Source organism: Prinia subflava, chromosome 2 (genome assembly GCF_021018805.1).
Source record: "Prinia subflava isolate CZ2003 ecotype Zambia chromosome 2, Cam_Psub_1.2, whole genome shotgun sequence".
Taxonomy (NCBI): Eukaryota; Metazoa; Chordata; class Aves; order Passeriformes; family Cisticolidae; genus Prinia; species Prinia subflava.
The window spans coordinates 95,520,157-95,538,203 of record NC_086248.1 but is presented as its reverse complement, the minus strand read 5'-3'; the positions used below and the strand labels follow the sequence as shown (position 1 = coordinate 95,538,203).

The 18,047-nt window shown below is 37.9% G+C and overlaps 1 protein-coding gene across 4 annotated transcripts in view; it reads right to left on the bottom strand.

Annotated features, from left to right (window-relative positions):
* MARK1 (microtubule affinity regulating kinase 1) overlaps positions 1 to 18,047 on the bottom strand; it is a 57,664-nt gene that overhangs the window by 24,840 nt on the left and 14,777 nt on the right. For 2 of the 4 annotated variants that reach the window (XM_063391073.1, XM_063391074.1), the window contains exons 2-6: positions 9,903 to 10,106; positions 9,276 to 9,329; positions 3,045 to 3,093; positions 1,858 to 1,923; positions 842 to 912 (exon numbers count right to left, since the gene is read on the bottom strand). In XM_063391073.1, coding sequence (XP_063247143.1) covers positions 842 to 912; positions 1,858 to 1,923; positions 3,045 to 3,093; positions 9,276 to 9,329; positions 9,903 to 10,106 — 444 coding nt within the window. Of the gene's footprint in view, positions 1 to 841; positions 913 to 1,857; positions 1,924 to 2,488; positions 2,621 to 3,044; positions 3,094 to 9,275; positions 9,330 to 9,902; positions 10,107 to 18,047 lie in introns of those variants that run through there. The other 2 variants (XR_010079437.1, XM_063391075.1) reach the window with 2 other exon arrangements.

Below are 18,047 nucleotides of genomic sequence, written 5' to 3'. Positions count from 1 at the left end.
ATTAAAGCTTAAATACTAAAACTAGAAAGTCCCTATAAACAACTCATTTTCCTACTAAAAAGAAGTTTAATACATACCACTTAAGATAATTGGAGAAACATTTTTTGAAATGAAAACCACCCAATAGCAACAACTATTGAAAGGAAATTAATCTACCCTTCAAGCCAGCAGCCAGATACATCATCTCAGATTTCATCTTCTAAAATATCAACTGTGCATCTTTGCAATTCATCCCTAGCAGAACAATTCCCTCAACGCTTTCATGTCTTTCACATATACCACAAAAACCAAGTCTGAACCAGCAAGTTAAGAGTAGTTTCTTTAAATGTGAATTATATAACTTAATTCTGAAAAACACCAAACTTGATATATTTATCTGATTAAAGCTTTTCCAAAACAATCACTAAAACCAGGGTAAGAAATGGATTAAATGAGAAATTCTGTACTAAGAATATGAAAGTCTGTTACAGAATAGCCTTCATACAAAACAGAGTGACATGACACAGCAGTACCTGTCCTCATATCAACATCTCTAGATAGAACAGCTGTAAAACTCTGAAATATTCAGAAAAGGATTTAAACCTCAAGTGAGTCACAATTTTAAAAAGTGACCCTTAGGAACATTGACTAAAATAAAATGTAAAACAATTTTACTATTTTTAGACAGTATGTAGGAAGGAGGTATTTTTCTCTTTGGGGATTTTTTTTTTCCACTGCAGCTTTAACAAACACTACGAAAACTTTTTTTTGTTAAGTAAAAAAAGTTTGCTCATGCTCATATCTATCTGAAAACAATATAAATAGAAACAACAAAAAATGAACGAAAACACTAATTTCATACCTGCCTGAATTTTGAACGAGCCTCTTTCTCTTTCATTCTTCCATGTGCAACTAGGTAGTCAAACACTTCTCCTAATCATGACAAGGACAAAACATCAGTATTCATTTTTTTTTACTATCACACACAATCAAAACATGCTTGAAAACGACACATGCCCCCCATGCTGCTCCCCTTCTTGAAGGGAAAGGAAATAGAAGCAGCCAAGAAACATTCCTTTTGACTTTTCGCATTGGATTTAATTCAGACAAACAACTAAGAAGTAAAAATGGAACCCTTCATACTAAGGCTTCTTCAATTTTTAAAATAAATTTACTTAACCACTGTGAAACAAACAGAATCAATAATGGAAAATATTCATGTCGTGTGTAAGACACACTGGGAATCAGCAACTTATGCACCAGATTTGTTTTGCACATCTCTAGTGGCTTCACTTAACGTTATTTATATTATTTCTGTTTATTCCCTCTTGCTCTTTTCCTAATAAAGCTGCTCAAATGCCTTTCAGATCCTCATCTTTGCACTGTCTGACAGCAGCCTTTCCTAGCTAGTCACTGGATTCTCTTCCCACATTCAAACATTTCCCATTCAGATGCTAAGCAGCTTCTCAAGCAGGCACTGCTGTCCTCTCGCTATGAGCCTGCTGGTTCCCCTTCCTGTGTTACTGATTCCCATCCGCGGATCTGTCTCTCCAAGTGCCTTGGCACACATTTGCAAGACAAAATGAGGCACCAGCACTTGCCTAAATATAGCAGATAAATACCAGTGGAGAGTTTTTGCCAGAATCTGTGCCAGATTATCTGACACTCTTGATACTGCAGCATGAACCTCAGAATGGGAACTACCCTCAGGACAAACCTAAGAGGTTACTTAACAGAATCAAGAAATCCTGCCCTGGGAGGTCTGCTGGGACTGCTCTGAAGGCCAGATTGGAATAACCCATTAAATCCTTAAAGCGTTTCTAGGCATGTAACTGGCATTTCAGTTTATCCTTAACATACAGTTCAGAATCCACTTACCCCCACTGGCATATTCCATTACCAAATACAACGTCTTTTCAGTCTCAATAACTTCAAATAATTTTACTGCAAGAAAAATGAATGAGAGAGATTGCAGCCAGGAGTAAAAGCACAGCACAAACAAACAATTATACTCATAGAATGAGTATAATTTCTGGCCAGTCATAACGCTAAATCATATAGAAACTTTATATCCTTTAGGTTAGCATTCTTTTGAAGGGGAAAAAGACCAAAAATTATTTTCTAAATCACAGTTGATAACAAAGCACATTAATTCACCATTTTCTCAGAAGTTTATGCACACTGTACAAACGAGTTCATGCTGAAATTAGTATTTCATTTGACACAGACTTAATTTGAGATCATACAAACCTCCCCTGCTTTGCTAGCAAACTGCTCACACTCAGAAACCCGAGACTCTGACCAATTGAAAACCAGGTGGATATCAGAAATGTTAAGTCTGACTTTCCTCACATTGCACTATAACCACTCATTTAGAACAAACACCCCCACCACCACCCCCAAGAAAACAAAAAACAGCAGAAGCTATGAATGCTGAAAAAGCAACAAACAACTTAAGGGATGGGAAGGGAGTGCCTAGCACGTAATAACTTGTACACCTCGTCCATACCTTGTATGCAACAAGCCCTCTGGCCGATTCAGGACCATTAAGTGTCTCTGGAACAAGACTGTCCAGCCCTCCTCAGCCAGAAGAATTGTCATCACAAAGTAGGGCCCTGAAGCTGTGGGGCAGGTGAAAGAACTAAAGCAGAAAGGGAAAATTACATACTTGGCAATTCTAATTTTCTGGCAATATCAGTCAGCAGGAGTCTTTCCTAGACTGAACTAATGGAGTTCTGTTACTCTCACCTAAGAAACTCATGCTTTTGGGTCTCAAAAATTATTTCAATAGAAGAGGGAGTTGGGGTACTTGACACACCAGAGAGCTCGTATCTCCTACGCTGTGTAAGGCTTTCCTGGACTGAGCAGTTTACCTCCTCTGAGCAAAATTCGTGATGCAAGCAGAGTCAATAAAGGAGGTGAGACAATGAAGCATTCACTGGATGCTTACTGTCCTATTAGTTCCAAAAAAAGTTTAACAGCAGTACATTCAAATACAGCCAAATAGAGAAAAAAGTAAACAGTGTAACAGAAAAAAAAAGTCTGCAGAAATGCAGGGTTCCTACCAATATTGGGATGATTCAGAATCTTCATTATTCGTACTTCTCGAAACAACTGTCAAGGAAGCAGGACAATTTCCTTAGAATGTGTTTATTAGGGAAAATTACACAAGATATGCAATTTTAAATGTCAAGAAAAAGACAGAAAAGGCCACAGAAAGTAGCATTAGCATAAAATATAGATAAATATAGTGCAGTGAACTCCAGAACACATATCTACATCTTACACATTACATAAATATAATCACTACAAATAACTACATACCAAAACCAGACTAATTTTTAAGCTTTATGCCAAGAGACATACTAAGTTGCACAGCCCTTTTTGGAGTTTCACATTGACCAAATCCCACAGACTATTCACACAAGTATTCACTCTCTCTGATTTCTTTGGTGACTGGCAAGTTCAGCCACACATCAAAACTGGAGGTGCAAGTACAAGGTACAGCACTGCAGAAAAGTCACACACAGATGCTCAAACGGAATCAGATACCAGGAATTCTGATATCCTCCAAGTCCTGCTGCTCCACAGAGCAAGTTTGCTTTTCTCACAACTACCAAATTTTACATTGGTCACAAGCAGCAGCAATGTCTCCCCTGTCCCCCTGCAAGTCCTGAAGATTTATAATTGCCAAAAGTCTGCTGTATGACACTGAATCACATAATTATAAACAACTGGACAAGCATAAAGCCCTTAGGATATATACTTGACACAGATTAAAAAAAAAAAAACAAAAACAAACCAGAAACAAGAGGCTATTGCTCTTAAATTTCTACATTCATGGCTTTACTAATTAGAGGTGCATGAAGACTAACCAAGGGGCTCAAAGGAAAGGAAGCAAACAAAAGAAATCAAAAATGCCTATGCAGTTTGGTGCTGTGTACTCGAGGCTGGCAATACTGGCAGGCTTGCACTGTTTAATTGAACAGCATAGCCCTGTTTACTGTGCTGCACACTCTTTGGTACCTTATAGGGCTAATGTAGGATGCTGAAATAAATGAAGAAATGCTCACTCTTAGTGTAATGCTTAGACATTTTAGAACCATCATAGCGCTACAGAGAAAAGTTTCTCTCCTTAGAGAGAAACTGCGCTCAACACATTAACTGCGGTGTTGCTGTTTTGTTTCTCTGATGTCTCAGAGACATCTCACCCTCCATTTTCAAAATTAGTCCCATTTGATCAGATGCAACCCTTGCAAAAAGGTACAGTGATGCAAGTCAGAGACCAAACAGCTCCCCAAAGAGTAGCACTTTAGTGTACTTTATGTTTCTAAAATTCTGCATTTATTCTACAAGTTAAGAGTACAGAGCAAATCTTACTGAAAATCAGATTTTGATGAAGTACGATTACTGCAGCTCAAGTAATAATATTACAGACTTACACTTGCATTTTATAAGTATTTCACACTAGTTACTATGCACTTGCCTTATAACCACCATTAAAACAATTTCAGAGGGAAGCAAAGACTACAAAAGCATTTCTCTGAGCAAATATGAACAGATGCAGTTTGCTTATGTCTAAAACACAAAACAAGGGTATGTAACATTACACACCAGAATTAACTTCAGCAAATTATCTTTTCCTCATTAAATAAGTCATTGCTAAGGAAAAACATCACACCAGGATGTTCTTTGCGAATTTGTTGCATGAGAATAAATTCCTCAGCTAAATCAATGTAAACTAATCAGAAGCTAATGAATCTAATCCAATGGATAGTACAGCATCAGAAGAGCTTCTAAGCAGGTATATGGAAAATCAGTTCCTTCCAAAAGATTGGAAAGCTATTTCGTAACTTGAAACTATTAATGCTGGTATAAGAGGTACAGCAATGAACACATACCTTCATAAACATGATTAAAATATGAGATTTCTATAGAAAATAATTTCAACCCTCACAATTTTGTATTTAATACAAAGCACATAGGCATTTAAAAAAAAACCAAGATATGCATTATTCTATTCAATATTCTCACAAGATTTACAAGTTTACTAATTGGTTTAAGAGTTCCAATTGATTTTACAGTGACATGAAATTTCATTCCTTAAATAATTCTGAATAAAAGCCTTAACAGTATTCGAGGACATAATTTTACATTGCAACTCTGCATTCCATGAAGCACTGCTTTGATATAAATCCCCTCCCTCATGCTTTCCCCACACAGAAGCATGCTGGTAATTAACACTTGAAATATCAGTAACTATGTATTTACAAATATAAACACCTTTAAACAATAGCCACTGCACCCCTCAAAAACACTCAGGATACATTTCTTCCTTTGCATCTAGAGGTATTTAAGCAAAAAGACCACAGTTATTTCCTACAAAGCCAAGTTTGTTAAGTTTATAAAAATCTGGACAGAAGAGCGATATTTGTTCCTCTCTGAGGACAAGGCAACCTGCTGCAGGATTACAATCTTTTTACTGATAAAAAAATAGCATTTTCAGAATTCAGACACACCTGATTTTATTTTCCTGGGCAGCAGTGTCTCTCTCAGAAGGTATAAGTTCTCCCTGACATCTCTCACCTCACCCCACACATATTTATGGGACCACTCTTCATTCTTAAAAAGTGCAACCATTCAAAAAAAAGCTCTTGAACAAGCATCTCCTTGTTGGAAAGGTGCTGTGGCCTCAAAGCCTCCCTTATAGAAAGAGACAGCCAGCACTGCACTGGGTTCCTAAAATCAGGAGTTGGGAAACAGTGACAAGACTTGAAAAATTGCTTCTCGTCCTTCCAGCTTAATTTTCCAAGGCATAAAGCAAAGATCTGCCACACCATTTCTGCTTGCTGTCAGATTGATACCTATGGTTAAGATTTACTGTTTTAAGTTACTACAATCAAACTGGAAATATTCAGTTAACCAAGGCTTTGTCTTGCTTTGAAAATGTGCTTGAAAGCTGCTCTAGTTTCTAAACTGTTACTGAGAAGGGATGTGGCAAAAGAAGCCCAGCTCTCAATAGGTAACATACTGGAATTGTTCCAAATTTTCCACACTACTTTACTTCTGTTCTGCTTTTCTCAACAACAGAAGGAACTTAAATAAGAGGCTCCAAACATTTTTATAGAACAAAAAGCTTGCTGACTCCTTAAAGGGGCATACCTGAAATACCATTTCCTAATTAAACCTATTAATGGAAAAAAAAGCACCTTCTGCTCCACTAACAGTTTGCAGAAGAGCAACAGAATGCTGTTTCAGAAACACCCCTGGTGAAGCCAGTAGAAGACAGTTTTCAATGTAGCAGATATGCAAAAAAACAGACCAGCTATTATGATACAAATTCGTGTTATGACAAAACCCAAATACTTACATTTGGGAACAAATTACAATAGTGACAGTGGAAAAAGCTATGTCTCTACTGTATGTTACTATCAAGGCTGCAAGTCAACAATAAAGCCAGCTCTGTTCCAAACAGATGCTCACTGAGAACAGTGAACCATATACTGAACAAACTGAAAACAAAATAAGAAGGCAGGACCCTTAATTCAACATGGGTTTTCTATTTAAAGAGGTAGAGGTCCTGGAGTGAGAAATACAATGTAAGTTACGATTATCACATTGCATGGACAAGAAAGCAAAATTAAAAATTCACAAGGTCAGCTGAGTTAAGCCATAAAACGTTAGGCTGTGACACAGGCTAAAATAACAGTCTGAAGTACCCTGTCCATACTATGGCATGAAAACCACTGGTGAGCAGCTAAGAAATGAAACACTCTCTGCTTTCATACCTGTGACTAACTACAGACCCAGCTTGTATAACACTCACAGCAAGTGAAGTATGTGCTCAAATATTTCTGTTTACAAAACAGAATGGTGCATGTGAAGCCACGATGACTCATTTCACTTAATTAGGTCAGCAAGCACTGTGACAAAACTGACTTGCACTCCGTATGCTTCATACTTTGGTGAATGGAAAGGGGATGGTTTTGTGAATGACCCCATGCCCAAGATAACTACAAATTTGTCTTGTTTGATTAATAATAATCAGTAGTGACTGAAGGTCTAAAGGTTTTGCTGAACTGCATACAATTTATCAGCTTTGAAGTTCTAGAGACTGTCCTCTCACCCATGAGAATTTAGATGGGTTCAGACTCAGGAGTGGTATTTTTGTGCCAGTAACATACTCCAGTGTCCTCTAGAAACCTTCACTAGATAAGTGTCTGTTCCTATTAACACAATACTACTGTCACTGTTTCCCATTCCCAACACTGCCTCTAGAAGAAAAACGCCCAACCACTTAACAGCCCTTGGTACAGTATAAGCCTGATGACAAAATTATAAAACTTCACATTGCTGAGACACTAAATAGTACATGAAGAATCAGAAACAAAATGTAATAGTTCAGTGCAGAAAGAAAAAAAAGGGTGATCCACTTCATAGAACAGAAAAAGGAATTTTTATTATTTTACTTACAATTCACAAATGACCCATTAAAGATTAACAGAAATTATCTTAAGCATGCTAATAAACCACCCTCTCACTCTTATTTGCTTAATATGCACAGTTGCTTCAGTGACTGTGCAAAAATTGTGCTGAAGTTTACTTCAGAGCTTTCAGGCAATCAATATGCATTCACTCAGTCACAGCTGAAGACATCCAAAGCTTCAAAACAAAGATTATTCTTTCTGGCAATCATAATATTTTACAAATGAAAACATCATACCAATAAATTACCCTATTTTTCAGTGTGAGCAGAAGATGTATGGGATCAATATATGCAGAAGTTACTGAAAAATGGAATTGTGGTTAAATCACTAAATGTAAACATCTATCCGTAGTTCTACTATCAGCTGCTTCCACCAGTACCTGACACACTTTCTCTTGTTGGCACCTTCCCACTCAAAAAACAAATAACAGCATGTCCTATTGCATGAGTATTTTATGTACTATTTGTGCAGTGTGACAGCATCTTTTGTATGCCACGAAAGCCTTATTTATAGTTGGAATGGTTTATTGAATTATTATCAAGTATTTTTGTATGAAATACAACTTGGCATTAAAACTATTGTCCCAAAGCTGAGTTTTTCTTGCTTAGTTTTCCAGAAAGTTTTTACATATTTTAGCTTCTCACTGCTCAACAATGAGACAAACCCAGCTCTTCAAGTGCAAACACCAAGCTAGGTAGAAAATAAGCTACGTGAGCAGCACAGGATTTCCACAATATGCTCTGTCACACACTGCCTCTGTGGGTCCCTCTTCTCAAGCTCAAATATTAGCAAGGAGATTTGCTTAATACAGGATACAGGACTTAACAGCAAAGCTTCTGTATGGACTGCACAGCAGGTTGAATGAAAAAAAAATAAAAATCCAGAATTTACTCAAGTACTACAAAGGAGACATTAAAGCAAATAAAGTATAAAAGAGATAAAAGAAGAAAAAGCTGTTTATAACTCCCCATAACCAAAGTTACACAATAAAATAAATTGTAACAGCAGCCAGAGATAAAAGAACAGCAATAAGCCTGGCATCTTTCTCTCAATTCTACAGCTACAGACAGCAGCAGTTTAGTATTTGTAAACAGAAAATACCCAAATTTTTACAATGGACATCCTCCAGTAGGACAACACAACATTTCTGTGCTTCAGCCACCACAAATACGCAGAGTTAAATTGCAGAAATCCAAACCAAACAAAAATCCCCAGGGTTTTGATAAAACCCTTATCACAATTACTACAAAAGACTTCTGAATTTCTATCTACAGGCATAAACAACACTGTTTTGATTACATTCCCTCATTTTGTCAATTCTGTGCACAAAAAGTAATTGCCACAGGTCCCCTGAGCTCAGCAAATATTTTATTAAAGTTGAAAGAGTATAAAGACAAATGTAGAAAAACCCATTAAAGCAATAGAAGTTGGTACTTTAAGTCCACAAAAAACCAATTACTACATTAAAGTAGAAATCCAAGAAAATTCCATCCTTTACAGCATTAAATCTTGGTTTAGCACGTAGACAAACTGTTTTTATACCTAATTGGAAAGATATGTTACTGCTGGCAAAGAGAAAAGCTAGAGGAGGAAGGAAGAGTAAAACAACAAAGCTCAGCTAGGAACCACACGGAATCACTGCCCTCAGACAAATGTATGTGCACATTATAGCAGGGAGACCACACTCTCCCAAGGTCACACACAAAAATGTTGTTTAGCAAGATAAGGGGATCAAATATTTTTGTCAAGTAAATAACGGATCATGGTTCATCTGTTTACAGAATTTCAGATGTTACGGTCCATTCTTACCTTTTGCAGGCTAGTAGGATTCAGCTGGGTTTTATCTATTATTTTCACAGCAACCTTGGGAAAAAAACAACTATGAATTACTAAACTTAAAAGAAGGTTTGAACAAAAATTGCACCTCTGTGAGCAAGAGCTTTGATGCACTCTAAAACATGCATGTGGGTCTACTTCTATACATTTCATCAAGCAAAATTCTCTAATCTATTAAGATTTACCAGTAGGAACGTGGAACTTTGCCACCAAGGAATCAGTTTTATACTTCTGTCTGTGTTTGGACTGAACAACATTATCTTGTCCAGGCCCTCCAAACAAGATTTATCTATTAACAGATCACCAATATCAATGAAATCTGCCTATCAATACATTTCTCTTCAGTTCTAGAAATACTTGGTGATGAACAGACACCTTCCCAGCCTCAAAATACCATTTGCTGCACAACAAACATTTTGATCCTTTCACCAAGAAGCTACATTTTAAAAAGAGAGTGAGTGGGTGGTTAGGTAGAAACTCAGGCATGTCAGGTAATTTATTACATATCCTGAAAAAGCTTCTAGAAGAAATACTTATCATAAAGATAGACAAAGAAAACAAATCAGACTGTCAGCCTTTTTTTTTTTTTTCAAGGCTTACCTCTCTTCCAGTAAGCACATGCCTTGCCAGCTTCACTTTGGCAAAATTTCCTTTTCCTATTGTTTTCAGTAAGCGATAATTTCCAATGTGAGGATGCTCTTCATTTGTGGATGTGATGGAGTTCCTACATCGGGGGATGTTTTGTCTGCTACTTGACTTGATAGGCTGGATGTGTGGTTCGGTGTATCCATCCACAGAGGTGTGCTGCAAGGCAGACAAAAGAGTTGGGAATTTAGCTACCTGGATTTTAGACAATTACAACAGAATAGACCACAAGCATAAAAAGATGTAAAGGGGAGTAATTTCTTTAACTTTTACCATATAACTGATAAACTCTGCATGGCAGCCTAAGGAGAAAATCCTGCCTTCGGGCAGAGTTTGATACATGTCTCATGAAAAAGTCTGCAGAAAGATTTTACCAGCTCCAAAAGCAAAACCAGATACCTAGGCAGTAATCTACAAACCATTACAGACTTTTTAAAATATGCCAAACCACACAGTATAGCACTATGTTGCAGACAAATTTGTCTAATGATAATCAAAGTTAGTCTTTTAAAAATACACTGTACAAAATATACTTGTACCTTGGCATATTTGGAAACAAGGTTTCACTCCAATTTTTTGTTAGCTTTCTTCAGTCAAATGACACTACCAATTTTTTTTTCAAGTAAGCTTTGTTCCCCAAACATGTTTGCATCTTTTAAAGTTCTAATTTAAGTAGCAAACTATCTACATCTTCATTTAAAAATAACTATTCTTTAAAACTCCATGAGATCGCATAAAGTATTTTAAATCTCAGAAGTCTGAAGAACTAAAAGGAAGTTATTTTTAATGCATGCCAACACATCATCCCACATTAAATGTTAGTCACTGAAATCTGCAGTGCTTCTGTACTCTAACTTCCAAGTATATAAGGGGCAAGTTACAGATGGGGCTTGGAATTTTTCCAAGGAGAAACCAAAGTAATGAAAAATGTCAAATGAGTGCTAAGTGTTTCAGTATTTCAAATACTTTCTAAGACTGGCAGATGGGTACAAATGTTTAACAGGTAAAATTTAGCTTCTGATCTTTTAACTTACAGACTTTGAAGGCTGGCAAATACTGGAGGTAGAGAGAGTGTCTTCCCAGTGCAGTTTTTAGATCTGTAGCAGAAAGGCATGCTTACCCCCAGCTAAGCATAAAGCACCAACAGACACCTAAACATTTTCCCATTACTGATTGCCTCAATTAAAAAGTGGGTATCTTTGCCTATTCCTAGATCCTTGACCTTAAGCTGAAAGCAGAGTCAGAGGGCAGTTGGAGTTTTACTGCTTATCCTAATACTCAACCTAACATTGGGCTGTGCTGATCTCATCCATCATTCCTTATGGAATGATTCTTACATACAACCAGAATTTAAAGCAGTACCTCCAGCTTCAGTGTGCTTTTGCTGGAGACTGAAGTCAATCTCCTCCTGTAAACACTCAGGCTTACAGACAGTCCCACTGAACCAGGCAAGATTATTTCAGGACATAAGCAGTAGTGGAAGTGGGAAAAGCAGCAAACAGCTGCAACACAACCGGAAAAAACAAGGAGTATACCACAACCAGAATGTTCTTCCCAAATGTAGCACAACCCTGCTTACATCACCTCCAGCATTATTAATTATTCACTATGGCCAAGAGAACAGCCCTAAATATAATTTTGTTTGTCTTTTCATCGCATGAGTCCTTCTACAAACTACTACTGTACTCCCACTGCTAAACTGTTTTCCAAATTACTGGAGAACCAAGCAAGCCAGGCATGTTTAGATTCTGTATATCAGACAGATTTATTCAGCTGTGAACTAACACGCTAGTAATAGTATTTATTCTTTAGAAGCACATCATTAAAATGTTTTCTGTGGACTTTGAAAGAAAAGATCAGAAGGGCAGCTCCAGGCAAACAGGCTTTGAAACATTCCTTCAGCATCGGACACCAGTGCCACATGTGATAAACCACAGCCCAAAGAAAAGCCTCCCCTAAAAATGCACCCCACCAAATCAGGATCTGTATGGTGCTAACAATGACTATTTCAGCTGTGTTCAGAACCCCATCCGGGGCTACAGCATTGTGCTACACAAGTGTGTACAAATTTTCAGTTTTAGAACTGTTTGAGCCTTTTTACTCACTGAATTAAATCTTCACTACAGGAAATACAATGCCTACCAGAAGAATTAGCAATCCTAGTATCATTGCCAAATTCGTATGCTTCACAGCCTACTCCCACCAGACACCTGAAGGGATTTCTTAGAGAAATGGTTGGATAAAAACAACCAATGCCATGGGCAAAGAGGAAGATGCCTTCACAGGATAGATCATTTTAATGCAGATTGAACAGGGAAAGCATTATTTAACCAAAATGACAGTATAACAGTGCAAAACCTGATGAGGAAAAAAAATAACAAGGTTTGTGGCCATGATGATTCTGGATTTTGGTCTTTTTGACAGAAAAACTAAGCCACTCTGGATGGTTCCTAATTATTCCTTCTCCAACAGATTCTCTTCAGAGTCAACCAACCATTCTCTCCAGCTATGCCCAAGGATGACAGAAATCATGCATAAAGAAGGTCAAATTTCCTAGTTTGTGAGCCACACATAAATAAATATATACAATTTCTGAATGTGAACAGCACTGAATGAAATTCAAATTCTTCTTGCAATAGGCCTCTTTTCTGCACATAAACAGCTTGCTATTGTTGGAAAGTAAAGAGGAATTTAAAGTAGAAGCTTATCAACTTCTAAAAATCAACACTCAGTGAAACTGAAACAAAAGATTAAGAAGTTGAAAAAAAAATCAAGGTCAAATAACAGTATCTCAGAGATTATTTCCAAAGAATACTACAGCTGAATTTCACGTAAGTATGCACCATCCACACTGTCTAGAAGGCCAGACTACTTTCAGATCCTTCTGGTCCATTACAATATGTTCATTCATTATGCATCAGCTACTATGGGGCTATTTAAAATGCCATTTCAGTAGAACAGTCTCTAAATTCTGAGAAATTTTTTCAGGGTGCTGGAAACAAGGGGGCTGTAAAAACCAACACTCTCCTTGAAGTTCACTGTCATCTAAAAACAATTCCAGCCAACAAGCTGCATTTCCCACGCAGGATTTTAATTAGAGATTCTGTTATTTCAATAGATAACTTGATTTTACATATATATGTATATATAAATGTAGTGGGAAACACTACCTTACTAGTACATCAAAAACATGACTCAATACATTCAATTTGTCACTGTGAAATAAAGTCTCTAGAAATAAACACAAAATTATATGTTTCTTAAAATAAGATGCAATTTTAAACAAAAATAGGGCGAAGCATTAACAAGTTTAGAGCTGAAACACTTTATTAGAGCATTTAGGTATTTTGCACATTAGTCAAGTATTTGAAAATAAGTAAGTAGCTCGTGCAAAATAAACCTCCCCTGTTCAGGAATCCCTAAGTATTTCTAGCAGTCAATTTTGAATTGGAACAGAAGAGAGCTCAATTAACACTTATTGCTCCATACTAGATCTGTTTCTGAAATATTTCACCAGGCTTGTTACAGAAAACCAAGGGCAGTAAGACCACAAGAGAGTTAACCTGACCCATTGCTTCTCAAAGCTATAATTTTCTTTATTTACCCAAGGTAACTTTGCCAAAGCAAGATGACCTGATGGCCAGACACATCATCTTTAAGAAAGTGCAGAAGAACTAACCCCACCAAGTAGATACAATGTGTGGGTTTCACTGCTTCACATATTCAGCATTCTTTAGCCACTTACTAGCCACTGGAGTAGTACTCTCAGGGATTATACACTGTAATCAAACTTACAACATCACCTATATTAACTGCTGCAACTGCTTAGTCTTAAAAATTTCCCCAAATCATTCCAGTCACCAATCCACACAGCCTTTCTCAATCAAACAACACTGAAGGCCTCTACAGTCCTTCATAGTAAGAGGGTAATTTCCACACATGAATCTGCCTACAAACACACCTCACTTGATTAAACAAACCTCTTAGACCTGAATTTTCCCCATCTTGATTTATCACAAGGCAAATTCTTTGGCAGAGTCAGCCCACAGAAGCAAAGTCTGTGCATGCAGTTCTAGAAAAGGTAAATCATCACACTTTTCTCTCTCAGTATTTTCTATCCTGTCCTGCACATAAGTAACTTGCAGCCAATTTTTATATTCATAACTCCTACCATTTCCAAGCATGTGCCATACACATGAGCATTTGTAACAGCTGTCATATTTTGCAAATATGCAAATATTTTTCAAAATAGCTAGCCCAGACAGAGAGAATCTGAAGGGTTGAGAAGAAAGGCTTCTAAATAGCTCTGATCTGCAACAGCTTTGTTCTTAATATATGTATAATGTAGTGGGAAACCTTCCTTTACCAGTACACCATAAACATGACTCCTGGTATACTCAGTTTATGTCATTATAAAATAAAGTCTTTAGAAATAAACACATAAAATTAGATGTTTCTTAAAATACAATGCCAGGAAAGGAAAGGGGACAGAGATGTGAAATACTGTCCTGGACGTCCAGCTGCTGCCATGTTGCTGTCTGTCCCTATTCCTTAAGACCTAGGAGCTTCTAGCAAGCCACCATAAGAAAGTTTTTGCTGAAGCAACAATGAAACTAAACTGAAAGAGTCCAATTTTCTGAAAGTTCTTGGTAAACCTCAAAGCAGAAACCATCAGAAATGTTCAGATGAGCTTGTTCTGTATAATGTGTCAAGAGCATGCAGGTGGTAGAGGTACAGTGCAAACTGCACATGATTATAGTACCTGATCCCCCAGTTAGGGGCAGAAGAAGGGGATTCCCTCCTCTTCCAGGTAAGCCTCACATATGCTCAAAACCACATCTTACTCCTGCCACACCTATCTATCATATCATACTACAATTCCTAAAGCATTTCTGCTCTACTAGAGCGCTATCTAATTTTTCCTCTCAAACACGTGAAGAAGTGTTTTGGAAGGGACAGTTTAAAAGACTGAATGTATGTACACATAATTTTTTCACAATTTCTTAACACCTCCTGCAAGAGGGGATAATATGCAGGACTAAGCTCAAAAAAACAAAAGCAACAATGATGGAGTGAGGAAAAAAGTAGATACAGTTTTTAAATCAGATACCAAGATCAGGGCACGGCAGACAAAGAAGAGAATCAGACAAAACTGTGACAAAATGTAGAATGTACAGGCATCTCCTGTGCCTGCTAATGCACACTTTCCAAAAATGCAAAGAAACAATCTAACATGTGCATCATTCTCTTTAGATCACTTACATAATATGTAAGAATGCCAGATATGATCTTTTAGAATAGCTTGAATCTATCAGCTGTAAGACACAACAATTTGAATAAAGCTGGCTTGAGTCAAGCATAAGCAAAGATTTCATTAACTGACGCTGCAACTCTGAAAAGCATTTTATAAAACTTCTTACAAAACTCCAAACTACACGGCACCAAGAGAGATACTAAACAGAATAACTTCCTCATTTTATTTTTGCATCTCTTCCCCTCTCTTTCCAGTTGTAATATTGTGTATCAAAGACAACTTCAATGGTAACAGGAAAACATTTCTACTACAAGGCAAAATAAAATCCCCCAATGCCAATAGACAGATAGTGTTCCCTTTCCAAAAGCAGGCACGTACCCAGGTGACAGATAAATTTATGCTGAGCACTGAGTAAATCTTAATCTGCTTGTTACTATGCAATCTAACCCCCATGGATGTTTTGCTGTGTTTTTGGTGGAGTTTTTTGGAGGTGTTTTTTTTTGTGTGTGTGTGTGTTGTTTTTTGTATGTGTGTGTTTTTCTGTGTGTGTGTGTCTATTTTTTTGTTTGTTTGGGGTTTTGTTGTTTGTCTTTTAAGTGCTCAAGATATGCAGATCTATGTGAGACATACAGAAATGAGTTTGCCAACTTTGAGACTAAATTGTTTTTCTCATCTCAAGCTACACAGGATGCAATGTTTACAGATCCATACTTGAAGCAATCTAGGAAAGAAAACATCCCATGATCTATCAGTGCAGAACTAGACACAGACAACAAGAGTTTCAGAAATTTATACTAAGAGATCTTTAGAATAATTCTAATTTTCATATGGTTACACCAACCTGTATTAATCCTGTGCATTATATAGTATGCTCATTCCCTCGTTTTTAAAAACACTGCAGTAAGGTCATGTGGAAGGGTAGAGTTCATTATCCCATGGAATTACAGATCCTTTCTATTTCATGCATTAAAAAAATCTTTAAAAAGTGCTGGTCCACCCCCAAGATGACAGCCAAAGCATTTCAAAAAACAAATACCTCCATAGTATGAAATCAGGTCTTGTAACCTGAACCCAGCTAACACGTTTCCTCCTCTCCCTGGACCTGAAGCCTTCAGCCTGGCCAGGCGTGCAGGTGCAGCAGAACAGGACCTTCCTGCCTTTGTTCCATTTCACTCAGAATTGGCACAGTTATTTCAACCTGGCATTTTCCTTCCTGACTCATCCCAAACACACAAACAAGATTTTCCAGGGCTAATTCAGCACAGCCAGCCCATATCATCTCCATTAATTGCTAGGACAAAACCGAACCCTCCCTCTAGCCCCAGGAATACTTGAAACGAGCCAGCTAAAAGCTGCTGCAGTAAACCACAGGTGGAACCAACATGAGGGAAAAAAAAGTTTTTATAAAATCCTCTTGTGTACTCATTTTTGTCATTTGGTATAGTACTAGAAACTACCATCAGCCCTATCAAGCAAAAGATGAAAACATTTCTTATCTTGTCAAAATAAAATGTCAAATGTCCCTCACTCACGAGACCTAACACAAAACTATTTCTTTGAAGGAAAGCACTCATGGGAGAGTGAAGGAAGGAACAAGACTATTCCTGCAGCCTCCTAAACACATCTAAACACAGCCCTTCACAGACAAGAGTTCTTTCAACCTTTCTTGCCAGCCACTGCTCTTTCCTCAGGAGGTGAACAGTTTAACCTCACCAGTCTTTTTTGACTTATTTCATGAGATCCTCAAACCTGCCAGCACAGAGCTCCCAGTGAGCACTCCCATCTCTCCCAGGACATCCTGCCAATACTTGGAGGCACAGGCAGCTACAGGGCACTACTGATTCTGAATGCCACAGCACCCACAGTTTGCTCAAAAATCCCCTGTGAAACAAAAAGAAAACTAAATGCAAATGTTGGCTGTTAGTTGAACCAACCAAACAAGAACAGGAACACACCCAGAAAGCGAAACTTCTGGCAAAGAAAACTGGCAGGAGTTTTTATTGCCCTTATAAATGATGCAGCCAGGTCATTTTTCAATCGGCCTGATGAAAGGCAGAAGAAGGTAGACATGAAATGACTTCACAGTTCAGGATCATGTCAAGCACATGGAGCTTCTCAAGCATTTGCAAGGCTCAAGAAGTAGAAAATGCTTTAATACCAAACTTCAAAACTGAGGGGAAAGGGCTGTTACTACAGTCTAGAAATTGCAATTCTGAAACCTGAGGCTTGCCTCCAGACAAGGAAAACAGCAGCAGGAGGCAAGGTTTACTCACAAAAGAGTGACCAGATTAGAGTGTAAAGCATGTCTGACACTCAGGATCAAACAAGCCCTCTCCTGGGCCAGCTGAGGTTTTCCTACAGAAGGAAAGAACACAGAAGCTAATTGGGACCAGGCTCTGAACTGCAACTCATTCTTCCTCTCACGGTTTATGAAATGGGCATTTTTTCCTTATCCACTGCATACCTACAACTCTGGATGAGTTCCCACGTGGCACAATGGCTGCTGAAGCTGATCCAACACTGCTCCCATGCCCACACACACACCTACAACCCCACTACTGCTGGGGCAGCAGGACAGACAGACAGCACAGGCAGCTGAGCCAGACAAACCCTTGCAACTCTGCTGCCAAGGTCACCTCCAGCTCCCTGAGCACAGGCACCCCCAACACCTCCCCAGCAACAGCACAGGCACAAGGACAAAAGGCAACACCAGCACTGGGAAGATGGGATCACATCTTTAGCTCTATGCTAAACTCTTGTGGAACTGCGCTATCAGGACAGGAACAACATGGAAAAGAAAATTGATCACACTACTTTTCTTGATAATCCAAAGGCAAATTGACACC